Consider the following 27395-nt stretch of genomic DNA (forward strand, 5'->3'; position numbering starts at 1 on the left):
GCCCACATTGAGCACAGCCCTGCAGCAGTGCCGAGTGATCGAGTGGCCTGCAGCTCACACCAGCTCATGCAAAGCCCCTGGCAAGCGACACGGAGCTTTCAGCACCCCGGCGAGAGGGCTTTTGTGAGACAAGCTGGGAATGCACAGCACAGTCTGAAACACCAAGCCTTAGTGGCCTTTCTTATGGTTTAGTTGTGATTTGGTTTTAGGGAATAACAAAGAACGCAAAGTCACTACTGAAGACATCAATATCTAAGTTTTGGTCCTTTTATCTCTGTGACATCTCTTGGAGGAGCTGACAGCACCCATTATGGCTAACAAACCTTCGCTGGTTCTGAGAAAGGCTGTGAGCCCAAGTCTAGAGACTAACTGAGCCAGTGCTCCTGTCACACAGCAGTGTAAAGACAAAAGCCAGTTGGATTTTAGTTCTAATTTAATGCACATTTAGGATACATGGTTGTATCTTCCATAGCTTCTCCACTATCAGGTGATGAGTGTAAAGGCATCCACTCTCCAGGCAATACTGCAAACCAATTTAATAATCAATTTCTGTTTTGAAAAAGGAGCAAGGCCAGTAAAGCTTGGTTTTAACACCTCAAAGCCTTTGCGTTGATTATTTTACTGCTAGGCTATAATAGACTTTCAAAACTCAACAGAAGAGTGTTTCACACATTCTGAATTTGAAGAAGATTGCTGCTAAGATGTTCAAAATAGAAATACTGGCACTGAAGCACCCAAACCAATAAAACCTATTCATAAAAGCACTTCACATCAAAAGACATCGATGTGTTTTAGCTCACTTCAGATTTCAGCAGCCTTCAGTCCTTGCCTAAGACTGGAGCAAAGCTTGGTGCCAAGTCTACCTGTGATGGGAGGCTGCATCCATTCTTTGGTGTGTCCAGGCATAACACAGCCCCTTTATTGAGCCAAACAGTTTTTCCTTGGATGACTTGGCTGTGTAGGCTATTAGAGGACATGGACTTGACAGGTCACAACAGCGTTGTCTTGAGAGAGGGCTGGCAAGGAGCATGAAGCACACTGTGAATCTTCACCTTCTATTTTAAGCAATGGTGGCTAAGTCAGACTGGCAGGAAACACACACACATTTCCTTTGCTTGCCAAATACCCACAACATTACTTGGGAGGAATGTCATAGGCTGGAGCAGAGTTAGGTTTGGAAGGAACAAGGTACACATTAGCTATGTAGGCAAGGTAACAAGTCAAGTATGCATTCCCTATGTAAAAGGCTTTAGAAGGACCAAGAAAAAAGCACATTTTTCTGTCAATATTAGGATGCCAGCACACATAAACATCTGTAAGTTGTGGCCTGCAGAAAAGCAATTTCTCACTTTTTGCAAAACATCTTTACCTAATATTTTGTATATTATAAGGCCATCTCAGTAAGATCTAAATCTCTTTTGCAGAGAAGATGCCATCCCTCTGTCTGCCAGTGGCAGAGAAGTAAAAGGATTCAGGCTGCCTGATTCCAAACACCCTTTTCAATGTGCTGCCACTACATACAAAGTAGGAACCCAGATCTCAGCCAGGGCCAGAGGCTGGATGTGTCCTTTTCTGTAGGTGTCGACCTTCTGAGAATGAATGGGTAGGTGTGTGCTGCAGTTCATGTGTTGCTAAGTTTAGGGACATTTACCTTTGCCTACAAAGCACTGCCACATATTTCTGTGACAGGAGGCTTTGCCTTGTCTCCCCACATTTAAGAATAACTGTTGTTGTCAGGTTCCAGCTGGACACAGGAATGCTGTGCAGTTTCTAGCTGTGGCATTCAGATAGTCCTTACCTCTGATAAAAGAGAGTGAGGGAGTGCCTGGGCTGATAGGACCTGATGGGTTGGTTTACATCAACATCACTTACTCAACTTCACTACAACTTTTTGCAGTTCTTCTAAAGGAGGCAGTATAGAAAAACAAATATTCATACACAGCCTTTTTGCTCCTCTCCAGAACTGCCCCACTTCATCTTTAAGAAGTAAAAGCAGCAAAAGTGAAAGGAAAAAAAACAAAGGAAAGGACACTGCTCTGTTGCAACATCAAGCCAGCGTAAGCAGTGACAGCACCCACATGAAATATTTTACCATTAATGGCTCCAATAGCAATCTTTCTGGATGATCTATGGAAGCCCTGCAATCAGAAATAGCTAAGCTTTGCTCGGCCCCATTTCAAAATCATGGTTCTCTGATGAGAAGGGAGTTGCCCTCACATGTACCATCAAATTTAGAAATCCATTTAAGCCCTTTTGATGTTATTTGAATGATTACTTCTGAAAGGTTATAAAACAAAATGCGGCTAAGCCATATTTGTTTTTTCTGCGATGTTTGGAAAGTGTAAACACTTAAATCATCAACCAAGTGCATATCATTCATATTCACCATACCTTTTAAAAGCATACTTAGCATACCGCTGAGAAAGATTACTCTGCTGACAAAAATCAAGTGTCTGGATTAATTTAAAGGAGTGCATTTCACAATCCATCATTCCAGAGTAAGAGAACAAGGAACTGCTCAGTTAAATTAAATTGTGAGTTGCTCTGGAACAAATTAAAGGAAATTAATCTCTGCACTGTGTCTAGTCCAGACGTGTAATTCGGGGCTGGTGCTATTAAAAGCCAAACAGTCTATCTGGGTTTCATAAAGACTGAATCATTTTACAACTAATATTTATTTGCACTCTTGCACAACATGAGAAGCAGCAGGATTTGTGGCTTGTAAGACAAGCTGGCAGTTTCAGGCCAGCGCTCTTCAAGGACTTTTTGAAGGAGAACAGGTGTGGGAAACCAGCCTGGGAATGGTGGGGCAGAAGCAAAGCCCTCTGAGCCAAGAGGTCAGCAAAGAGAGAGGATGCTCATTGCTCCCACCATGATGTGTTTGAACAGCAGGGCCTTCCCCAGGACACCTTGGTGGCCATCAGGGCAGGATTTGGTCCAAGTGGGTCAGCTCAAGGGTTCCATGTCACACCTGCCCGGCCCCAGCTGGTTCACTGGGGCCCTTCTGGGCCGGAGGGGGTTTGCCCTCTGAGAAAAGGATTTTATTGGATAACCCCAGAGCCCACATGCAGACACAGCCCAGCTCAGCAGAACAGATGATCTCCTGAGGAGACTTTACAAACAATAGAGGGAATGAAGAAACTTAATAGAAGAGTGTAATAAGGAATATACATCCATGTAAAACTGCTTGTGGTACTAGTCAGCTCTAACTTTACATGTGTTACCCACAGCCCATTTCTCTAAGTGTGTTTTTACTCTTTTCTCCCTTTTTTCCCCCCCCAATCTTTAAATAACCATTTACTATCTACTGCTTCCTTAATTTTCACTTTAAACTTTCAGTTTCTTTCCTCCCTGACTTTGTATAGATATATTTAATCTAAACTTTTCATAGCAGAAGAAAGAGTAGTTTGAAAAACAATATTCCAATGGGATGGAGACCCCTTTATTACCAGTTACCCTTAAAAAGGAAATCAGAATATTATCCTCATATACCTGACAGCATTCCAGGGAAAACATGAGCTTATTTAGTTTATGCTAATTTCCCTAACTAGGTCGTTTAGGCAGCAGTGGCTGTGACCAGTGGAGGAACCAGCTAAGCACTGGGAACCTGAAAGGTTTAGTGACCTGGAAGGTTTAATGGGAGAGCAAGAGTTCAGCCAGCGTGAAGCATTACAGAAATCTCAGGGCACAGAGCTCCCTTTTTCCAGGTGGTGCAGACACTGGAGGGAGAGTGGGGCTGTGCCTTTGGGCTGGAGCTGAGAGGAAACCTGCAGGAGAGCCAGCAGTGCTGCTCTGGCTTCTCTTCCCTGCAGACTGATGTTGTGCAACTCTTCTCCTCCGAAATGCATGCCCACAGGCTGGTGTGCTGGGACAGGCTGTGGCTCTGAGCTGAGGAGTCAGGCTGTGAGTCAGACCTCTACAGCCTCGCAGCCATGAAGCAGCAGCCACAAGCTGTGACCTGAAGCTGGTTCTGGTGCTGCCACCAGCAAACAGGTCAAGTGGATTTCATCTCTGGCAGCAACAGCTTATTCCTCTCTTGTCCAACCTGATGTGGTTATCCCTAGCTTGTAAATCCACACACTAATCAGCTTGGGAGTTAATATTTCCATAAATTCTGATTTCCAACATGCTCTACTTCTCCACAGCAAAAGAGGCATCTTGTTTCTTAGGTTCTACCTGCACACTCCAGAAAGGACCAAAATACAGGGGAAGGTGTTCTGAAGGTGCTCTGAAGAGCTTTGCTGAAAGGGAGAAGGCAAAGTCAGAGAGGAAATATGCACACGGTCATACAGCAGGTGAATAATTGGGCAAATCTAAACACAAAAGCTCTTACAGGACCTCACCCTTCAGGCCAGCCATCGCTGTCTCTTCTGAAATCAGAAAAAATGAGCACGGGAGATCATTTCCATCATCTTAGTGTGATTAATCCTACTCTGCTGTAACCGCTGAAATACCAACCATTTGTTTTTATACATTTGGCAAAACACCTTTTCCTTTTATTGCCTCGGCCAAATCAGCCCAATTTTTCAGGCTGATTGTGCATTTGGCAGTAATGCACCTAAATGGCTCTGCTGCCGCAGGGCGCCGAGCACTGGCACAGGGAGATTTATAGCACTGAGCCCCAGGTAAGGATGCTCCATTTTCCTGCAGACTGATTCGTACTGTCTATTGCAGCGATTTAAGTGTTTTTTCAAAGAGCACATTTGAAGAGCTGAAATGGATACACACTGTCAGCTCGTGGCAGTTTAAGTGCAAACAGCTGTCCTGAAAGCTCTGTGCAGCACCACAAAGAGATGAGCCTCTGTGAAAGCTAGTCAATCAAAGAAGATAAATCTTTGTGTCAGTTCCAATTATTGAGATACTCCAGTTAACTCAGGGAATCACAGACATTAGACTGGCTTTAAATGCCCACGTGGCTGAGACTATACCATTGCTCCTGAGAGGTAATTTCACTGTCTGACAGATCAAGAGGCTTTTCTCAGCTAGTTAATTCCAATTAAGTTTTTCCTCTCAATTTCATCCTACTATCCATTATCCTCAGTCAGCTACCCTTCACAATTCCTCTCCTGCCATGCTGCTCATGCCAAGACTTCTGGAAATAGTGACATTATTACAAGTACCTGGTGATGACACCCATGAGGCCTCCTAGTGCCTCCCAGGCCTCAGAAAAAAGATGGTTTCTGTCTTAAACAGCTCTTTCCAGCTTCTACAGCCTTTAAATAAAGCTCTACACTTTAATTTAGATACGTCAGTAACCTCCCCTCCTTGTGCTTTGCCTCTTGTCCTCTGATAAACTTTGTTTCTCCTGGCTCCCCTGACTTCAGGCAGCAATCCAAGTGTAAAGGACGTGTTTAGATGGTGTAGGACTAGAAAAGAGATGCTGCTGCAGAATTACCTCCTGATATTTTTCTAGAAGTCCACAAGCACCGGTGTCCTGGAAGACGTCGTCAGAATAGATAACAAAACACAAAATGTTACACTGCTGCCTCATGAACTTTATATAAAGCAAAATTATAGGGGATTCCAGTAAATAATTCCTTTCCTTCCTCCTCCAAAAATGGGAATGGCTGTACCCTTCAAAGTGGATGGGATTCATCAGTGTCTTGTCTCTGGTATCAAAAGAGGCTGGTCACACAGCACAGCTCCCCTTCTCTTAACCACATTGCTGTCCCTCTCACACGCTCAGGAAGACAAATGGAATTAAACAATCTGTAAACATATTCCTCCAGCTCAGGAAGGTCAAGGGGTTTGCAAGTTTATTTCAAGAAACAAGAGGAATTTAGCCCTTTATTCAACACAGCAGTGAGCATCAAAGGATGGCGAGGTCCTCTGAGGAAGCAGGTCCCCTTACCCGAGGCAGGGGTGCCAGGGATAAAGTGTGTGCATGGTCAGGTCAAGGTTGGAACTCCAGCCTAGATTTACACCAGTGTAAAGGAAAGCATTCCCCAGCCCAGTATTTACATTATTCAGGCCAAGGAAAAAATGTAGTGGCAGCTGTGAACAGCCCTGATGGGAGGACCTTCATGCAGGGGTTTGGTTTGTTGTTGCAGCTGACTCTCTGCATCTCCTTTATCTTTTTTTTTTTCCCCCTCCTTTCAGAGATGTTTGACCTTAAATGCAAAAGGATAACGTGGGTCAGGAGGAGTGTTTGTTATGTATGAGTTATTTTCTTTCATGTTAGCAAAATCCTTTTGTAAAAGTTGGCAGAAGTCCCTGTTACAGCTAAATTTTGGACCCATGGGTGATCTGGAATTTAAGATTATTTATGTCTCAGTATAAAAAAAGCAGTGGAAAGGAAGCAAATTCAAAGAAAATAATCAGAGCACAGCTGAAGTCTGTAGCTTTACTTGTTTAAAGCATTCAAGTCTATCACTGCCCTCCTCTTCACTGACGTTGGGTGACTGTTTCAGTGGTTTGAGGCTTGTGTATAGAAGCTGGAGCATTTGTAGAAACGACACATCACACTGCTTCAGTGTTGTTTCACAAGGCAAGGAGCATGAAGCACTTTACAGATTCAAAGAACGAACTTGCACAGCAGAGCTCCTGTGTACAGGTGTGCTGACATTACCTGCAACTCATGTTGCAGTTTACCTTTGCACTACAGGTACAGAGAGGAACAGCAAGTGGGGAGCAAATCCTGCTGCTGCTGTCACTCCCATCTCCTGTCCATGGCTTTCACTGAGCTGGGGTGACAGGCAGAGACTCTGCAGTCCTCACTCACTCTGGTGCGTGGTTCCTCAACAAACCACCTCTGACTCCAGGGAGCTGTTTGCACTGTAAAAAGGAACTGCTGAGGGTGAACCAGAGCTGAAGTTCAGCCCTGGTCTGCCAGTGCTGTCCAGGCCGGGGTTATTGCAGGGAAGATCATTCCTGAAGGGTGGGGCTCTAAAGAACATTTTTAGGAAAGGGTTATTTTTTATGTGCTTATTCCCAGAATGGTCCCGGGGTAAATCCATACTGGCCGTTTTTCCAAGTCTCATTTACTCTTAATCAACAAAAAACCAAGGAAAAAGTTCTTAAAATATTCAGAAAGCAGCTTTGCCTCTTGAGCATGTTATTTCACAGCCATCTTCCAACAAAGGTAAAGGGAAAACCACAGTTGTTCCCCATACAAACATGCAAAAAGACAATTCTCAAAACCTTGTACCATCAGCCAGGGGACAACCCCAGTGACAGGATAGGCTCTGTCCACGCTTCTCCTTTGGCTGCTCATTGTTCCAGCAGACCTCTCTGCAAAGACACCATTCCTTGATTCCACCCCTCCAGTGCACGGAACAAGGAAGACAGCAGCACCCCACAGCCCCTCCAAATCGTGCCCCAGTAGCCAGGGGTAGCTGTTACTAGTCGGCTTGAGGCTGAACAGACCTGTCTTAGTTTTGAAGAACACATCTGAATGCACAGCAGTTTTCACTTTGAGGCATCCTCCCCCTCCACACGAGCAGATATTAAATATGTGCATATTTAATGCTCTGCCAGCCCTGCAGCCATCAGGTTGGATCAGCAAGGGGAACTCGCCTGAGTAATTCAGGTGTCTGCGGAATGTCAGAGCCTGCAGGTACAGCTAGGGTGACATTTTCAGAAGTATCTACATTTCTTAGGCTCTTCAAGCTCCATTGAAACTTGCTTGAGGTGAATTTGAATGGAACACAGGCCCCCAGATCTCTTTTGTATTTTAGGATAGTTTCTATCCTTAAATTTTGCAATAAATAACATGTAGACACTGCTTGGAAGGATGGGAGCAGAGTAGTTTAGCATGATCACGGTCATAAATGAACAAAATTACTTTGAATATTGAAAGTATATTTAATGTGGTGCTCAAGGTCACACAGCACATCAATGGGCAAAACTGAACCAAAGCCCTGAGGGTATATTACTTGCAATCAGATGCAGGAGTAATTGAGTAATTGCACAGACTTAGCAGCAGCATTACATCAACGTAACATATGGCTAGAAAGGGGCTTGGGGAGCTTCTGTGATCTGCTGAAGGGGAGAGAGAGTCAAGAGCAGGGAGGACATTAGATTTGAACAGCTAATATCACACAGGTAACCTGGCACGGGGAAGTCTGCTGCTATTTATACTCCATAAAAATTCTGATTTTAGTGCCTTAGTTTTCAGTATATCCACTGCTGGAAACATGGGGAGTTCTCCACTTGAAGGACACATCTTGCTGACTGTTGGCACTGTGTTGGGAGACCCTGAGGTGAAAGACACCCAGTGACTTGGCTCTGGCACCTGCTGGGTAGGTGTGTCCCTGCGCCTGGCAGTGAGAACCTGCCCCTTGGCTGCTGATCTTCCCCACCAGCTGCTGGCCCAGCAGCCTCTTTATGAGCCCTACCTGGCAACCACTTGCCGCTCATTCAGCTGTCAAAATTATATTTATGCTAGTGCAGTATTTCCTGTTTCTTAATTTGGATGGTTCCCTCAGTCATTTTTCCACTAAAATGCTCAAGCATTTTTTGAAAACATCTAAACAGGAAGAGACCTGACCTCTCCTCCCTGAACATAGTGTGCTCCCTTCTCCTGGCAGCAGCAGATCGCTCCTGTGCCAGCTGCTGCAGCGACTCCAGGACAAGCTGAGGGTGGGTGCCATACCTTGGGATGCACATGGGCTCTGCTTGTGTGCACTCCTGGTGTCAGAGACTGAAATATTACAGTCTATGACTTAAACATTTTCTTAAGGGACTTTTAAAACTGTGTTAAAAAAGCTGCAAAGAAGACTACCAAACCCTGAATGGGGCCCTGACTGAGGCGTTACACCACTCGCTGATGGAGATAAGATGAAGTAACAACTCAGGGCTGGGGACATTGACAGAGCACAAGCTTAACACCTCCAAGGTGGAGACCACAGTCCCAGGGCTACCAGGTGCCAGGCTCGAACAGACCCCCTGCACCAAAGGGTGGAGGGAGGAGAGGCTTTTGGTGTCTTGGAAAGGCCTCTGGTCAGAGGTGCAGTGACTGCCCATCCTCCACTGTGCAGAGGAGCCCAACTGAGGGGTCCTCACCGGGAGGGGGAAGCTTATCCACAGCAGAAGGGGGTGACATGACCCATCACAGGGGCCCCCCTCAAAGGGGTCCCCAGGCCCTGCACAGAGCACCAGAGATGATGCAACAGACCCTCAGTGTTGCAAGGGACAGTGTCAAGCTAGCCCCTGCAAGAGGAGGCATGTGGGCGTTCCCACCTGGCCCAAAGTGTCTATTAATCCACGGGATTCTGTACTCTTTGGCGTGGCGTGTGTTGTGGCGGTGTGGTGGCGTGGCCATGGCAGCGACGGGGGACCCTCACCACCAGCACACCAGATGGAGGGGAGCAACAAGACATCATTGGGATCCTCAGATGGGAGATATGCTTCCACCTAACCCCTGTCACCTCTCCCTGTTCCCCCACCCCCCACGCACACTTCTTTTTTCCATTTTCTTTCTTTCTTTCTTTCTTTCTTTCTTTTTTTTTTCTTTCTTTCTTTCTTTCTTTCTTTCTTTCTTTCTTTCTTTCTTTCTTTCTTTCTTTCTTTCTTTCTTTCTTTCTTTCTTTTCTTTCTCTTCCTTCCTTCCTTCCTTCCTTCCTTCTCTCTTCCCCTCTTTTTTTGCCTCTCTACTATTAAATAAAATACATCAATTTTTTTGGCATCAACATCTAACCTCGTTTGGTTTTAATCTCGTTTCTGGGAATATTTTGAACCTTCCAAGTTCTTTCCAGTTTATGCACAGAGACTTAGCTTGCTTTGCTTTTCTGAGTTTAAACTGGATCGTAACACATGGGTTGCCTTGAAAAGCTCAGCAGTCTTGGGATCCCAGGCAAAGTCCTTCCTATTCACACCCAGCTGGCCCCCTCATTCCAGCTCACTTCCCTGCCTGACTGTGCAGATGGATCCCAGGTTCTAGTCAGCTGGTTGTCCCCAGAAAGGGAAAATGCCCATTGACACAAATGGTTTGATGGTGAGCCAGATACTTCAGGCAGACATTGGGCAGCTCTTCTCCTGTGCACTTTCCTTGGGAACAGAATGGTTTGAGGAGTTTTCCCAGCTGGAAAGCTGCAGGGTGTGGGGCATCCATCATCACTGCCCCTCACCTGGGAAGGTGCAGCCACTGGGGCAGAGCCTTTGCAATCCCTGCCCTCCAACTGCTTTCTGCAAAGGCCCCAGGGAGGAATTTCTCTTTCCCTGAGCTGGACAAGCTCTACACCCCAGGAGCCAGGTCTGTGCTTGCACTCCCTTGCTGTTGGGACACTGGATGCAGCAGGTGCATCCAGCCCAGCCCAGCCCCACTGCAGGACCCATAGACACTCGTGGGCTGCTGGGATGGGGGCCCAAGGGCACTGCCCACTGCAGGCTCCAGCTCCTCTCCTTGGGAGAGCAGGGCTGCCCTCAACAGACATCAGACACCAGGGATTTAGACAGACAAACTCCCTGCACATGACTAGGATGTTAAGGAGTTGGGCAGCTCTGAGGCAGAGCCCAGAAGCAATGAGGAGGCACTTTCCTTACTGCTGGCAGTGCAGAGTTCCCTGGAACCAGCAGATCCCAGCTCTGGGCCACTGCACTCAGCCATGGGGAATGCAGCATGAGTCTGTGCTGCATTCCCAGCCAACAGGGGAGTGGGATAAATGGGAAAAAGCTGGTTCTGCCTTCAGGAGGTGGAGAAGCGAATGCACTTCATTTCCAGGAGCACCCACACAGCCCCAGGGAAGGAGAGAAGCAGTGCCAAAACCTCTGTCAAACCCTCTGGCTGTGAGCATGGATGAGCTGTGGGACAGTGAGGGACCTGCCCTGTGGCCCCAGTGCAGGGTCCTCCCCAGAGCTGGGCTAACAGCCATGCTGCCTTGCATGGGTTTAATGGCCAGGCTCCAAATCAGCTCTTTGGCTGGTGCAAATCAAAAGCTGACACACCTGAGGGTGACAGGACAGAAAAAAAGTGAAAAAAACCCAACAAATGAAAGGAAACTCAGGGCCCTGCATGTGTCTGTGCCCACAGATTGCTCCTGCAGAGCTCTTGGGCAGCTGCCTCCCAGCATACCCTTATCTGCACTCTCCTCCAGAAGCCCTCAGTGTCTGGAAATCACATTCAATGCATACAGTGGGACACATTTAACATACTAGTGTGTGGCCTTGCAGCAGTTTGGTCATGTTGCAGAATTTAACTGAGATTGGCAATAACTGCAGAAAATTAGATTTATGTTAATTTTTTTAATGTTGGGTGTTTTTCTCAAAAAGTTGTTGTTCCAAGGCCTGGCACTATCCTACAGCAGTGAATCTGTAATGCCACCCTCTTATGCCACACGTACCTCCAGGAAGGAGCACTCTGGGGTGTCTTTGGGGCTTGGGCAGGTGGCCTCACCTGGCACTGGCTGCTTGGAGCAGGAGCCAGCTTGTGGTGATGCTTTTATGGAATACTGTGAGGCTACACCACTTCCCCAGAGCTGGAACTGGGCTCCAGCCCTGCAGCACAGCAAATCTTTCTTCTCCGGGGGAGCACCTGGCTCTGCTCAAGCACTTTCTGCTGCGATGGCTACTGCTGGTGGGTGGCAATGACAGTGTGGTCAGCTCTCATTCTCTGAGGAAAGAGCAGCACATGGAGTATTTCGGGAGACTCCTGATATTAAGGCACAGTCATTAACTGTGACTAAGTAAGATTTGTAGATATTCTGGATTGGTGCCAGGGAAGGGGGGAAAGGCAATCCCAGACAAAGGAAAGCAATAATGTGTTATTGGTCAGGAAGATTCATGTGGTGAAAATTAATAGCAGCGAGTGGCCTGCAGGGATAACCCATCCATCTTGTCTGTGGCAGGGAGCACACACAGCTCGGTGCCTGGGCAGCACAGTGTCTGGCAGCCAGGTCACCAGCTGCTATTTACATTTCTCCAGGTTCAGGGGTACAGGCAGTGGCTCCCCCTGCACACACGGAGCACAGCTCTGCTTCCCGTCACTGCACATCTGAGTCCCCCCAACGTCCCGTACACAAGGAGCAGCGAGGGAGCACCGGGCTGCCTGGGGAGCTGCTCTCCAGGCTGGGCCAGCGTCCAAGGCACAACATCCCTGCTCAAGCTGGGCAGACCCTGATCTCAAGATCAGAGATACCACAGAACACAAGGAAGGAATCCCACTGTACACCCCTGGCTGTGTCGTTTGTTCAGTCTTAGACTGGCAAAGCCATGCTTGATTTTGGTGGCGAATGAAAGCCACAGCGTGATGCCATCATTAATTCAACAGCTACACTTTGCCCAAGAACTGCCAGGGTGCAGCACGTGGGGTGGCCTCGCCACTCTGGGTCTGTACATAAACCACTTCAAACAGGAGGCTTTAAATGCTGTCATTGCTGTAGTTATTCAGCAAATGCTTCTCACTCTAACATACTCCTAGCCTTTTAATAACATACCAAGTTTTTTATAGATCTGTAACAAGTTCAGAGGATGACTTGCCTATCCCATCACCAGCCTGCCCAAAGCTGACCACGTACGTATTCTACCCCTGCTCAGCACAATGCTCAATGGAAAAACACACAAAATTAATGCTCCCTGTGCTACCCAGCTAACTAAAGATTCAGCTTGGATGGGAGAGGAAGTGCAGGGTCCGGCATGGTTTCCTGTGTGCCTATAAATATCCATTTGGGATGGTTTAGGCAGAGGTCAGCCCCAGGCAGCTGTACGAGTGCTGGCCTCTACTTGCCTTGAGCTGGTGGAGTGGCAGAACTTGTCCGCCTTGGAGCAAGAGCTTTGGGACACAGACCATGAGCTCCTGCTACCTCACTGATGTTAATGAGGGCTCAACATTGGCTGCAGTGGGAGCAGGGCCACTGGGTGCCTGCCAGGGCAGGGGTCCCACCAAGGTCACCCCCCTGGGCTGGCACCATGTGAACCTCTCCAGTCACCTGTTGGTCTCTCAGACTTTGCTGAGTGGCACATGAAAGCTAGAAATGTTTCCAAAATGCTCTAGAAGACAAGAACAGACAGAAAGATGCTATTCGTGTGCTTTGGTCCAACAAAGGGACCTTAGAGAGCAGTTCTGTCCTGCTCAGGGTGGGTTGGTTGGGGGTCCCCAGCACAAGTGGCACTCCTGGTCCCCGCAAACCCAAGCACACTGTGACATCTAGTGGTAAGTTACCCCAGAGCCCAGGGAGAGCCGTGTCTGACAGGCCTTTCCCACAGCTCCTGGACAGCCAGCCCAGACTGGTTTGCTTTGTGACATGCTCTTGAGGTGCCTCTGTACACCCAAACCTTTATTTACGTGTAACAGAGAGTGTTGCACGTGTGTGAGTATGGGTGAGAGGACGTATGACAGCTCGTTGCTCAGGCCGAGGTGTGCAGGTGACAGGGACCATATTTTGTGTGCAGCTTGGGCCATATTTGGCATGGCTTTCAACCAGTGTCCCCCAGCAGTGACCAGTGCTGGTGTTTGACCAGCTCAGGTGGCCTTGCCAACATTTCCCAGAAGCCAGGGGAACACAGCCTTTGTACAACCAGAGAGGTGGAGCAGCAGACACCGCACCCTGTACCCTTCCTGCACATTCACTTCTACCTCCTCCCCCTCCTTTGGCAAGGTTTATTTAATATTTCACCCTTTTTTTCAGACTCCATTCAATTTCATGCACCACCATCAGTGACACATTCCATATTAGCTGAATAATGATACAGAAATTAAATCAATAGGCTTTTTCTAGCAAATAGAAAGGCCCCATCATGCACGTCTGGGCAGCATGAGTCAGGGATGTCATCTGATTACTGGGCTGCTCTGTGAAAGAAGGGACAAACAGATACCAAATATGGGGAGTAAAACTGAAAAAAAAGGTCACATTTCAAGAAGATCCTCATTCCTGTGTGAGAGATCAGAACTGGGCAGCAAAGTGGAAGCTGCTGTGCAGCACATGAGCACTGGCCTCTTCACACAAGCACCCTCTGCACACCCACCACAGGCCTGCCCCCCACAAATCCCCTGCTCCTGGAGGACGATGGAAACAACAGCAAAGTCTGCAGTGTCAGAGCCCTGGGAAGCTGAAGCCAGGGTGGGCAGCACCCACCCTGCTTCAGGTACTTTGGGTCTCTGAAGCAGGCTGAGACCCACAAGTGGTGCCCAGGCTCCAGTGCCAGGAGATGTCAGCCACCACAGTGAAACCCCCCGAGCTGTCAGCAGGGCCTCTCCTTTGTATCTGCCTTTCATAAAGTTTTGTTTAATGCACAAAATGGTTACGTATTCTATATGATTTATTCACCAGAGAAGCCAAGTTCCCTTCCCACACAAGCATTCCTTCCAACAGCTCCAGGTCCTGCCTTTTCCCAGGAGCACTGAAGGAAGCAGGATGAGGTGGAGGAGGGATGGGAACAGCAGGCAGTGTGTGTGCTCAGCCCCATGCTGCACAACGCTTGCTGGACCATTTTTTGGCAAGTGTCAGATTTTTTGGAGGGCCAGGTTTTTGGCAGGTGTCAGATAACGTTAACCCTGGAAGTGTGAACCCTGGAAATGGTGAACTCAGAAGCTGGAACAGCAAATTTATGCCAAAAAGAACAGCAATCCACACAAAAACACTCCCAGAAACACCTCCCCCCTTTCTTAACAGCTCTCTGACCACAGGGTGAGAGCTGGGGACGGGGGGGGACCCTTGCTGCCAGCCAGAAGGGCTGGCCCCAGCAGCCCCACTGACCCTCTGCTGCACCCCAGCAGTTTCCTCACCACTGCACAGCCCGTGGGTACTGCTGGGACCTGGGTGGTCCTGCTGCCCACGTCAGGCTGGGTTTCATGCCTGGCATTCCTACTGGCTCTGCCAGTAGCTGTCACCAGGGAATGGGCCCACAGGAGAGCAGGAGCATGGTGGCTTCTCCCTGCCCAGTGCCCCCGAGGCACAGCAGGCATGGGTAAAGGAGGGTCCTTCCCTGGGGCTTGACCCCTCCTGCCCTCCAGCCAGCACCCCTCTGGTCACTTCCCACAGTGGTCATTGCATCAGCACTCCAGGGCATAATGCTCTTATGGTGAATACCTGGCAACACAACCCATTCCTGTCTCATGACTCTTAGCTTACGTCAACAATTTATTAATTTCCAAAACACAAGTAATTTTCTACCTTAAAAAGTACACCTTTACTACTGCCTGGGAGACCTGTGTGTACCAACAGATGGATGTTCACCCCTGGCCTGAAATGCAGCAAACTAATTGTGTTTCTCCCCAGTTCTCGTGCTCGGCGCATTGCCAGGGTGACGCAGAGCAATGAGAAATAAATTGACTCGAAACTTGGCCAGGGAGCATCAGCAAACAGAGGTTTGAAAACTCAGCTTGATTTATTTTATAGAGAGGCAAAGGACAAGAAATGCAGTACTATTCCCAGTTGTGGTCCTGGCAAACAGTCCTCCAAGATCCATGTGAGAACAGAGCTGCTGGTGAGGCTGGGCAGCCACGGCCCCAGGGTCTGTCTGACAGGGGAGCATCGCTGGGAAGGGACAACATGACACTAATTCCGTTTCTGAAAACATTCACTGCAACCCTTGCCTCTCCTGCCCAGAGAATAGACAGTGTTTTACATGAAGCAATAAAATAAAGGCCACCTTCTGACATGCAGATGCTTAATACCCTCCTACAGAGCTGTTGGAGTTGCTGTAGGATTGTTTTGGCATTACAAAGCAAACCTTTGGCAAAGGCAGGAGCTGGGGCTGGCCAACTGATGGCCAGAGAAATGCCAGGACTGCCCCAGCATGGGGCTCCAGCTCCCATGGGCTGAGGGGTGCTGTCAAGGAACTCCAGCCCTGGCAAAGGGACCTGGGCGCAGCAGAGCAAGGCAAGAGAGGAACCGAGGGGCTGAGCCAGCTGAGCCAGAAACCACCCTGGGGGACACGAGTAGGACGTGGGAGCACAACTGAGCCCAGAGGCCTGGAGCATCAGCACTGCCCTCTCCAGCCCCTGCTCATGCTGGGTGACAGGCAGCCACACACTGCTGCAGGCTCAGGCACACCCCTCAAAGGCCCGTCTCGCCTTCTTTCCTCTCAGAAAACAGATCACTTTTGCTATTGCTTTTCAGGAAAAGGCATTATTGCTCAGGGTGACCTCCTCTGATGCTGGAGGTCTGACATGCTGTCCCACAGAGAGTGTCCCCACTACTGCTGTTTTCCCAGCTCTGCCACCCCACTCGGTCTCTATGGGAAAGCCGTTCCCTGCCCTGGCTGTGCCCACACTGCAGGGACAAGACTCCTGTGGGAGCACTAAGGGTCCTGCTGATCCCTGGGGAGCAGCAGGGCTGGAGCCAGTTGGGGGGCAGCAGGAGGGGTGGCTGCTCCCCTCGAGAGGACAAACCTCGGCCAGGCAGGGACCTTCTGCCACACTGCCTCTCTCCAGGGACAGCTGTGCTGTACCACTGAATGCCCACTGCGGGACTTGCAGATGCTGAAGTGTTGGATCTCAAAATTTCTAGTAACTAATTTTTTTCTTCCAAATTCTAAACATAATATATCACGGAAAAACTTTTCTGTTTTCTGTTAAGTGAGCCCAAATGGAAGCAGCACATCCCAGGAGGGAACAGCCAGACCCACACCTTTGCTGTCCCTCCCCAGTTCATGCCTTGTTTTCTGGCTAATTGCATTATAATTTAATTGCTGGTTTAAAAACCTTAAAGAAATACAGTAACCAAGGAAAGAAAACAAACCTCCTCCTACCTTCCATGGGGAGATGGAACTGCAGCGGGTCACTGCCCTGTGCAGAAGTTACTCCTGTGTCCCCGCAAGCAAGCAAGTCCTGCAAGCAACCAACCCCATCTGCTCGGCTTTAAGCAGGACGGCTGAGATCCCACCCAGGACGGGGTGGAGAATCCTCCCTGGGAAAGAGCAGCTCGGTCACAGCTCCTTCCAGCCGCTCTGCGCATCCCGGCGGGGCTCTGACATGCCGCTTCCTTTCTCTCCCCCTCGGTATTCAGCAGCAGCCTCGTCGACAGCCATCTCACATCAGCATCTGCAGCTGAGCCTGCCACAGGGATTGTGTTTGGCAGTGCCAAAGGTGTGGGTGGCATGGGTCCCACCAAGGAATACTGGCAGGATAAATACAGGATACACACAGTTTAAATCTGCTGCAGGATGGAGAGGAATGGAGCCCACAGAGGTACTCGAAGCACTACGGTTACATCAGGGAGAAATCCTCGATGAGCTGGAGCACGGCCCAGCAGAGTGAGCTCAGTGCAAAGCACACTGCTGAGTGCTACAATGCGGACACCACCCTGACCCTGCTGCACTTTTGCCAGAGGCGATGGGAAAAGCATGTGAAATCCAGTGCTTTTGCACCAGAACTGTTTGAGACTGAAACGCTTTTGCACAGCAAATGTTGTTTTCTTTAAAACAATGTCGCTATGGAATTCATTCTGTCTGGAGAAGAGGCAGCTGAGCATGGTTTGAATTTCCCTCGCAGTGAACAGTCCGTAGGGGGATGTGGCTGGGCCCTGCCACACCAGGCAGGGGGTGCATAGAAGGCAGCACCCACCTTCATGCCAGCTCACCCAAGCGCTCAGTGGCTTGGAGTTCCCTTGGGTTGTAGGCAGGTAGAGGATGCTAGTGGTGTGTTTGGGCCTTAACGTGTTTATTGCCCATCACATGAACTCACTCAGCTCTGAACCAATTCCCTCTTTGTCTGTGACTGAACTGCCCAGCACCAGGCAGCTCCCACAGCCCAGCCCTGGCTCCCACTGCCACAGCTCCCATACACATCTCTACATTACAGCTGAGAGATGGGGATGGAGAAGGCAGATAGGGTACAACTGCCTAGACCATAGCAGAGACCACAGCTGTCGTTGCTACAAGATCAGTGCTGAGCCCTGGTCTGTGTTTTCAGCACTCACAGCACACAGAGGACTCCTGACAGGGCACTGGTGCTCTTTGCAGACTCACTCTATGCCACACAGCCTCACACCAGCTAACAAGGTTAAACATTAATGAAGCAAAACATAAGAATATTCCAGGTCTTAATGCCTACAAAACATATGAATCAAACTGAAATTTTGGTACCTCGATGAGATTTCTGGTTGGAACACGCTTCTGTGTCATTGGAGGGGGACATTCAGACTTGGGTCATGGTGGCTCTCACCAGGGTGTGGTTAGGATAGTCACATCCCTTAACGAGGTACATGGGTGTGGTGAGAACAGAAATTAGCTTCTGATGCCTTCTGAAATAGGATGTCTGAAGGAATAGGCTTTTCTGACTTCCTTTCCCAGAGGATATAGAGACACAAGCCTCACACAGGGCACCCTCAGCAAAGAGGCCCAGCAGACGGTGTCACCCCAGCTGACCGGGATGGCAGTGCCTGGAGAAGCCAGCACTCTGCAGGACCTGCACCCCCAAACCCAGCACATGCAATTGTTGTACAGAAAAGACAAGAATTCCTCTTCAAAAGGGGAGCACAAAGCCCTGGGCCTTTGTCACATCTCGTGCACTTGCACACCATGAACACTGATCTGAGGAGACCTGGCACCGCTGGCTCAGCAGGGCCAGGGCAGCAGGACGCCAGTGCTGTGGCTGATATGCCACCTCCCTTTCCAGCCAGCCCCCACTCGTGCAGCGCCAGAGGGAACCATCCTGTGGCTCTGTGCCTCCATGTGACGCCCGCTCCCCGGAGGCTGCCTGACCCCAGCTTCCTTCCCAGCCTCTCTGAACTCCCGGGCCCTCTGAGGAGCAGCACCGCGGTATTTTTAGCCTGTTTACAAAGGCAGAGCAGTACATTTGTGTGCAGCTTGCAGCAAGCAAGCACAAGCCATGCAGGCAGTGAGGCAGCTGGCAGCCATCTGGGCAGCAATGTGGAGGTGGTTGGCCAGGGCAAATGATTGCTTCAGAGATGGAAAGAGAACCAGAAGGAGCACCAGGAAAACATGACCATTTTGTCTTTCCTTTAATAAGCACTTGATAAATTTCCTTTAATAAAAATTTAGTATATTTTAAAGCCCTTCTTCTGGGGCTCCTTCAAGTGCTGAGAATTTCAGCACCCACCCAAGTTGCAGCCCAGTGCAGAAGCACTACAGGCTCCTACTGCTCTCCTCTGTCATTGCTGGACACCACGTGGCCAGAAGGAATCACAGAGACCCAGCAGCTGGATCTATTATGCAGTCTGCAGTGGAAGCATTATCCACTTTACCAGTTTCTTTCCTGAACCGTGATGTTTGAGCTGAGGACAGCAGTCCAGGAGCAATGGGATCAGTTGTTGAAAAAGTAGCCAACCTTTGCCAGCTCCTCCGGGAAGTCACCTGGAGTTGGTGCACACAAATCATACCAGCAACTGGGTGTGCTGTCACCTCACAGAGTCCGTGGCAAACCAAGAAGCAGCCATATTACAGCTCTTGCACCTGGTGCAGGGTGGCAAAAACCAGCCACTACTCTGTCCCTTGTACTTATGAAGATATGTCCGCACTGCTTTCTCACAGCCCAGCCCAAAAGGCTCCCTGATGGTGCTGAGCCTTATTCACACCACCTGGAGGGAAGAGCTGCAACTTCAGCTCTGGCTGTTGTTTTGCTGGAGAAAGAGACCATCCACCTGGCAGAACTTGTGTTACTCAGCTCCTCAGTAACAGCCATGCCTGATACTCCTCCTGACCAACACATCCTGTCCCAGTATGTGATGAAACCCCCACTGCTTCCAGTGGATTGTAGTGCTGGTCTGGTGGCATGGGCTCCACAGCTGCCAGCAGTGACTGGGTTTGGTGCTGCTCTTCAGCCCAGCACAAAAGCCCCGAGGCATAACCAGCACACTTGAATTAAATCTAGGATTTTCAAAGTGGTTTGAGGACCTTGGAGGCACAAAACTCATAGATCTTGTACACAAAAGCAATTCCCAATGTCCTGTTCCCCCACTGAAAGTCCCCAGTTAATCTGACAGCCTCTTTGCTCCTTGCTAGTTGTGAACTGAAAGACAACCTCAGCCCAAAGGGTAACTTGGCTCTTGCTTTGACAGAGGAACAGGGATGTTTACAATAACAATCCAGCCCCTTGGCTCCTCTGAAAGATCTGCTTATGACAAGTGAAGTGCATGTGGGCTCAGGGAAAAGACAAATACCTTTACTCATTTTGAACACTCTCTCAGGGATGTGGAGAGGGACACCCAGATGGCCAGAGTCAAAATGCTGCTACAAAACCTCCTGTCTCCGTGAGATGAACACAAGCCCCAGGTGGAAAGAGCTATGCACAGCCCACCCAGCTGCTTGAAAGAAAAAGAATGTAGAAAGCCATTTTCAGTAACTGGAGCAGTTATTACTCTTGCCCTGGCTGGGATGCTGCCAGATCCCTGCTGGGCACCATGCACCCAAGAGGAGGAAGAGCTCAGGCCCTGCGCCCAGTGCTCACCATGGGGTCCCTGCACAGCCCCACATCTGCCACCCCCCAGCCCATCACCATCCCCATGCAGCCCCAGGGTCTGCTCTGCTCACCTCTGCACATGCTAATACACAGCTGGAGAGCTCAGGGTGCAATGCTTGTGGGAAGGTGTTTGGACAGAGAGAAGTATTATTTCTGACACCCTAGAAAGGCTTCCTGAAAAATCACGCAGGTTCAAGTTCATGGGTTTCTGTAAGCAGCAAAAATGAAGCTTTAAAAGTGACTTAGGTGCCTTGAGAAGAGGTTGTTGGGCACTGTGTGGCTGACTGACACTGTCATGTTTTAAAGTGTCTATAAAACTCCAGCTAAAGAAGAAGTATAAAATTCCGTTCTATATAAATCTGAATATTCGCAGCTCTACATACAAATCATCAGCTCAAAACACCCACTTGGTCCCACCAGTGAAAAAGCAGCCTGGGCAAAGGCAGCTCTGTGGTGCGACAGAAAATGCAGCAGCGTTAAAGGAGCGCCAAAAAAAGTAAAGGTATTTTCCTTCCTTGATCAAGGCCGTAGCCCTGATGCTTGAATCACACCAGTGTGGGATTGCAGCTGCCCTTGGACTGACCTGCGAGGCGTTTTTCCCTGGCTGTTCTCCAGAAGCCGTCCCAGGCCCAGCTGGTGGAGCCCCCGGGGTGGTCGCTGAGGCACCTCCTGAGGTGGGGCCTGCCCAGCGCCGCCATCCTCATCCTCACCCGCACCCCAGCCCTCGCACAGGAGCCACAGGTCAGGACCAAAGCAAATCCATTCTCTCAGTTCCTGCCTCTTAAGCTGGACTGGAAAAGCTTCTGCCCAGGAGAAGCCTGCAGGTAACTCCTGAACATCGCTCTGGCAGGAGCAGGAAGCGGAGCCCAGGGCAGCAGCCCCCAGCAGGATCCCAGCACGGAGCACAGCCCAGCCAAGGCTTGGCTCCCACCTCCTGTAAACACAGCTGTTCCCTCCGACAGGGAGGATAAATAAGGAGCGAGGCCACGCACATCCCGGGAGCTCTGCACCTCTGCGTTCCCAACCCCTGCGTCAGCTGCCTGCACACAGCTCTTAATTACGTGGGATGGGTTTGGGATTTTTATTTTGATTCATTTTGAACAGAGCAGCCCCATCTAGAAGCAGAATAGGATGTTTCTCCTGTGTTAGGGGATTTACCTGAGTGATCCTTTTGTGCAGAGACCATTCTGTTTGAAAAGGACTTGGATTAAACACTCACCACAGAGAAACTCCACTCCAAAGGCACTTCTTTCCTGTGCTGTCCACTCTCTAAGCAGCAACAGAGATATAAAAAATCCTCTGCCACTTACCTGTTCAGTTACATGCCTGGAAATAGTGCCCACACAAGTATGTTCTTCCAAGCACATGCAACCACTAAATTTTGATTTCCTCCCCATTTGGGATGTGACAATGAAACATCTTTACCATGGAAGTGGGTATGTACAAAAAGCAAATACCTGACTTCTAGCTCAACACTGGTGAAGCTCCTTGGCAAAATCAGTCTTGGGAAAGAAACCAGTGGGGAGGTGATTCGAACAGCAGGTGGTTGCAGGTGGCAGCTGGTGTTACATGTCACACATCCACCACTGCAAGTGCTGGCAGCAGGTTTGGGTCAGCCTCTCACAGGAATGAGTTCCAGTGGTATTTACTGAAGCGAGTTCAGCACACAGGACCCTTCCCAGGCTGCGCCAGCACACACATCACTGCCACACACGTGTCACTGCCACACATGTCACTGCCACACACATGTTACTGTCACACACGTGTCACTGCCACACACACATCACTGCCACATATGTGCCACTGCCACACACACACGTCACTGCCACACACGTCACTGCCACACACACACATCACTGCCACACACACACACATCACTGCCACACACGTCACTGCCACACACACACATCACTGACACACACACACACGTCACTGACACACACATCACTGACACACACACACACACACACATCACTGCCACACACACACATCACTGCCACACACGTGTCACTGCCACACACACACGTCACTGCCACACACACACGTCACTGCCACACACACACATCACTGACACACACACACACACACGTCACTGACACACACACATCACTGCCACACCACTACCTCAGCAGGTACATCACCAGCTCCCCAGAGCTGGATGGGTGCTCCTCACCGAGCGCATCCTGCATCCCGGAGAGGTCTGAGAGCACCCGGGGAGTCTCTAAAGCTGGCTCCTTATGTTGTGGACTGATGCTGCAAGCCTGCATCCTGATTAAGACAGCTTAATTACTGTCCCCAAGAGGAAGGAAACCCAAGGCTGACAGGCACGGTGGGTGCTCTGAGCTGTGAGCTGCAGCACTGAGCATCCCCCCCTCAGAGTCCTGGGGGACCAGGACCCCTCCTCAGAGACCTGCAGAGCACACCTGGTAGCTCTCAGCCGCACATAATGCATTTGATACAACAAACTGACATGCAGGACTGATTATTTTTCTAGAACACCTAAGTTAGCATCAGGATGAGGAGAAAGCATTAAGTTCATGTTTCCATTACAGAAAGTTCTTGGGGTTTGGACAGATGCAATCCCCAGCTATGACTGCAGGAGTATCCAGGCCATGCAAGGAGCCGTCCCCCACTCCTCCCTGATGTCTCCCTTGGGAAATGCTCAGGGCAGGAAGCTTGGCCTGCACAGGGTGACACATCCGTGGCCACATCCAGGATGCATCAGAGGGAATTACACTTTCACAAGGATGACACTTACCATGACAAAGGCATTTAGGTTTTAAAAAATTACATAAATGGCCACCTGAAGAGCAATGGCAGACACACATATGGAAGAGGCTGTTTTCCACCCCAGTGCTCAGTGAGCTGCATGGGGGGACGCAGGGACAAGCTGAACCCTCTAAGGGCAAAGCAGAGCTCCTTGGCAGGGCCATGGCAGCTGGGGACGTCACACAGCCTTTGGACATGGCTGCTGCTCAGGGGAAGGGAAAAGCATCATGAGAAGCTGGGACTGAGACAGCAAAGTAACAATATTATGCTCATTTCAGTTCATTTTGGGACACTAAATGCTTAATCCCTTTAGTGTCACCTCCCACTGTAGTTATGCTAACAAAACCCGGAGTGTTTTGATTCTAAAAGTGGTGAAATGCATTTTGTGCCTCCTGCAGAGCTCTGCTGCGAGCCTGATCCCAGGGAAGTGTAGTTATCCTTCTGCTGATGAGAAAAGGTCGTGTGAGTTTGAAGAGGGCAGGAAGGAGCCATCAGAAGCACAGTGGCCATGGCTGACCTGCCTTCTCCCACGGCAGCTTTTCTCCAGACTCTGCTCTCCCCTGTGCTGCGGGCAGGGCTGGTGCAGTGCTGGGCACTGGGCACATGCTCCTGCCTGCCCCACACACGTCTGCTGTGGGCAGCTGGCTCCTTCCATGTGGGGACAGCAAGCGCAGGACGAGCTTCAGGTTTGATGCCTCTCAGAGCACAGATTTGTCCTGCTTCATTTCACTTTTAACTCTCTGAGTCTGTGGCCATCACCTACAATTTCATGGAGCTATTGCAGCTGTAAAGAAGAAAATCTGTTTCATAAAGCCAAAAAAAAATCAAGAATGAACAGTCAGGCTGTTCATAGAAAGGAGTTAAAGTACCTCCTGTTGTTTCCCAGACACGGCCCTTAAACATGAGGCGTGCTAAAAATAAAGCTGTGCTAGGAAAAAGCAGCAAAGAGCTCCACATTCCTAGAAGCTTCTCACACTCACATCTCCGCCTTGGGACTCCTGTGAGGCCCGAAACATTTCCCGAAACATCAGGCCATTTCTAGATGAAGCAAACATCCTCCCTCAGCAGATGCATTTCAGTAATGTTGGCAGTTTTAAATTATCCAGGATGGTAAAAAAACGTACTTAAAAAAAAAAAAGAAAAAAAGTTAGCAACTAGTCATTAGGGTTCCTGCAAAAATAATCTGAATATGTCCATATCATTAAAGGCCAAGATAGAACTGTTTTTATGCACCATTTAGCATTTCCCTTGTGGAGAACTCAAGTGTTTGGGCATCTGGATTTCATCTGCACCTGAAGAGACTGTGGGTGTGATGTTTTAACTGCTGGCTGCAGCTGGTAACCATGTGTTTGGATACTGCCACTCTCTCTCAGGAAGATTTAAAGGAGTGTATGATCATGAGCATGCTGTTAAAAAAAGGATAAAGAATGACTTAACAGCTAAGGTTGAACTCAAGTCATTCTTTTGCCCAAACAGACAACTTTTTTAGCCAGCACAGAGGAGTATTTATTCAGAGTAAAATAAAAAATGGACGGTTTGAAGATAAGCAGCTTATCAGTGAGCCAAAGGCCTCTGGCAGCACTCATGGTACGCTGTTTGAGCGAGCCCAGGGGTGCCCTGTGTTTCTGCCATGGCAGGGCTGGGCATCAGAACATGCTGAAAGTCTTGAGGAAAAGGCATTTCTGATTTTTCTTTACACACAGAATTTGGCCATTTCAACTGCTAGAAACCAACACGAGAGATTTCCTTCCCACTCTAGTCTAGCAGCTAAAGCCATCCTTTCCCAAGAGAGGCCATGCCAAGGGAGAGGTTTCCCTGGCAGAGGGAGGCTGTAACTCGGTCAGATACCCCCAGTTAATGTCCACTGTCAGAGCACAGAGCAAACCTGCTGTCCAAAACACCAGAGGTAAAAGCAGCCCGTGTCTCTTAGCCTCAGCCACATTCCTCTGCTACAAATAGCAACACGGGTGTCACTTCTTCCCTGCCCCGGAGGAGTTTTCAACCGAGATTTTAAGACTGTTTAACAAGGCAGGACAAACAGCGCTGTGTGACTGCAGACATTGGCAGTCATTTTCTTGGGCAAGTCACCTGTCCCCTGCGAGGGACCAGCCTCACACAGTCTCACAGAGGCTGGCACCTCCCTCCCACCCTCTGGGCAGGCTCTGGGTGGTGGGGCAGGGCTGGGGGACTGCACCCATCAAGTCCATGTGTCCTGTTTTGGATTCATTGCTTCCAAAAACCACAAGCCAGCATGTGGTCTCTCCTGTGTGCCAGAGCAGAGGGGTGGCAGGCACCAGCAGAGAGCCTGTGGGGGCCGTGGTACTTGGCTCTCAGCCGTGGAGTCCTGGCAGGGCAGACACAGGCAATGCTCACACACAGGCCACCATTCCCCTTTCTTCCCAAGCAAACACAGGCTTTCCTGGCAAGGGTGAGACACCTCCAGGGGTCAGTGAGTGAGAACCAAGGTACAGAGGGCAGCGGTCACAACCCTCCCAGTTTGGTACATCTGCAGGCAGGAGCTCCCAGCAGGGACAGGTCAGACCTTCTTCAGCTTTACTCTCGGGAGCACAGAGCCTGGAGCAGCGACTGCTGGAAAAAGGGAGCCCTGAACAGGCCCAAGCCAGGGCTGCTAAGATGAGGGGTGGGCTCAGCCTGTCCGTGTGAGAAGACCTGTGCCATGAACTTGCCAAGGCCCATCTCCCTGCCCCAGGACGAGCTCCCACAGCTGAGCTGCTGGGAGCGAACACTCAGCGGGTCCTGTAACCCTTCTCCCTGCTTCCTTCTTCCTTCACTCAGGAAAGTTTACATTATGTACTACATTCCAGGAACATGCAGAACCTGGAAATAGTGCAGCTATTTGTAGTTTATACAAAAAAAATTGTCATTTAATACCTATAAAAAATTGTGGAAATCGATGGTGATACTGTAACGGAACACTCTGAAGCCAAGGTAGTCATTCATGGACACCTGGTTGCTCTTCAGTTCTGATTTTTAAATCAGCCTGTTATTCTGACACGCTTAAGGTATGGATTTCCTTTTAAATGATAACTGCCATATAGCCTTGGTTTTTTAAAATTTTGCTCTTCCATAATTGTTCTCTGGAACATATGAAACTTCCACACCAGGAGAACAGCAGACAGCCTTCCAATAAGGCTGGGAGTCCGTGCCAGCACAGGGATTTTCACGCTATTTTAAGCATTTACAAGTTGTCTCAAGCCTTAAACGATAAAAACATCAAGTAGTGAGAGTGCACTGAACTCAATATTTTGCTGTTGAGGCAGCCTAGTGGGAACACGCTAGTGCAAACATTTGAATGTAAGCACCAGCTGGAGGCACTTCCTTCAGCTCTGCCACGAGGCATCACCGGGTGAGAACCAGAAGCCCTGGCCGTGTGCAGGAGCTGCTGCCCTAGAAGGAAAGGTATTAGCTCTGGGAGGGCGCCCATGCTGAGGGAACACTGAGCCACATCAGTGACAGCGCCAGGGCTGAAGGTGGCAATAGACGACTTTAAAGGACCAGGGTTTGTGGGAGCAATTCAGAGGCTTAAGGAAGATTCTATTAAGCCTCAGTCATTAATGAGAACTTGTTTGGGCGGGTTGACTTCATCACCCTGCCAAGGGCAGGGTTTGTGGGGAGGGGAGGTGCCCAGGGTTACCAAAGCCCAGCACATCCCCCTGCTCTATTTACACACGTTCTGTCAGGCTCATAAGTGCTTTACTGGCACCATGGCACAAATAATTCCTTGTGTGTGACAGCAGCACAGCCGGACCAGGCACAGGGAGCACCGAGGGGTGTTTGGTCCCCACAGGACCTGCTGGCCCACCTACACACCACACTCCTGTGTGCCACCACCGCCCGGGCTCGGGCACAGCCCGGCTCTGGAGGCACCCTGGAGGCTGCTGAGAGTGGCTCTGGGCTCCAGTGGGGCCAGATCTGAGTTCAACAGCCCTGGTGAGCACTGGGACGTGTGTCCTGCCAAGCCCAAAAATGCAGTGCTGCAGGCACTCAGGCTTTAGCTGGCTTTCAGGAGCAGCTACAGCTTGAGATGATAAACTGGGACAGATGTAGTGCTCACCAGCCCTACAGCAGCCATTCTGCCCTTCAGGAATGGCTGGTGACACACCAGGGAGAGGCTGTGCCCTGCAGAGCTGCTCCACGAAGGCATGAGGGAGTCACCTGACAAAAAAACCCCAACACCTTTTTAATAAAAGGGGATTGAAAAGTAATACTTTAAGAACGAAGGCATGTCTTCCAGTAATTTACACAAATATTATTCATAGCCAAGTAGCAGGGAAGAGTCCAGAGCTGAGGGAATGATTTCTTTATTTTT

At 49.5% G+C, this 27395-nt stretch overlaps 1 protein-coding gene across 5 annotated transcripts in view; it reads right to left on the reverse strand.

Moving 5' to 3' along the window:
• Positions 1-21156, reverse strand: part of LOC125333655 (rho GTPase-activating protein 7-like) — a 59753-nt gene extending 38597 nt beyond the window's left edge. For 2 of the 5 annotated variants that reach the window (XM_048319725.1, XM_048319727.1), the window contains exon 1: positions 20880-21155. In XM_048319725.1, the coding sequence (XP_048175682.1) occupies positions 20880-21000 (121 nt within the window). In that variant the 5' untranslated portion in view covers positions 21001-21155. Of the gene's footprint in view, positions 1-16626; positions 16799-20879 lie in introns of those variants that run through there. The other 3 variants (XM_048319733.1, XM_048319730.1, XM_048319726.1) reach the window with 2 other exon arrangements.
• Positions 21157-27395: the final 6239 nt, after the last annotated feature.

Source organism: Corvus hawaiiensis, chromosome 15, assembly GCF_020740725.1.
Source record: "Corvus hawaiiensis isolate bCorHaw1 chromosome 15, bCorHaw1.pri.cur, whole genome shotgun sequence".
NCBI lineage: Eukaryota > Metazoa > Chordata > Aves > Passeriformes > Corvidae > Corvus > Corvus hawaiiensis.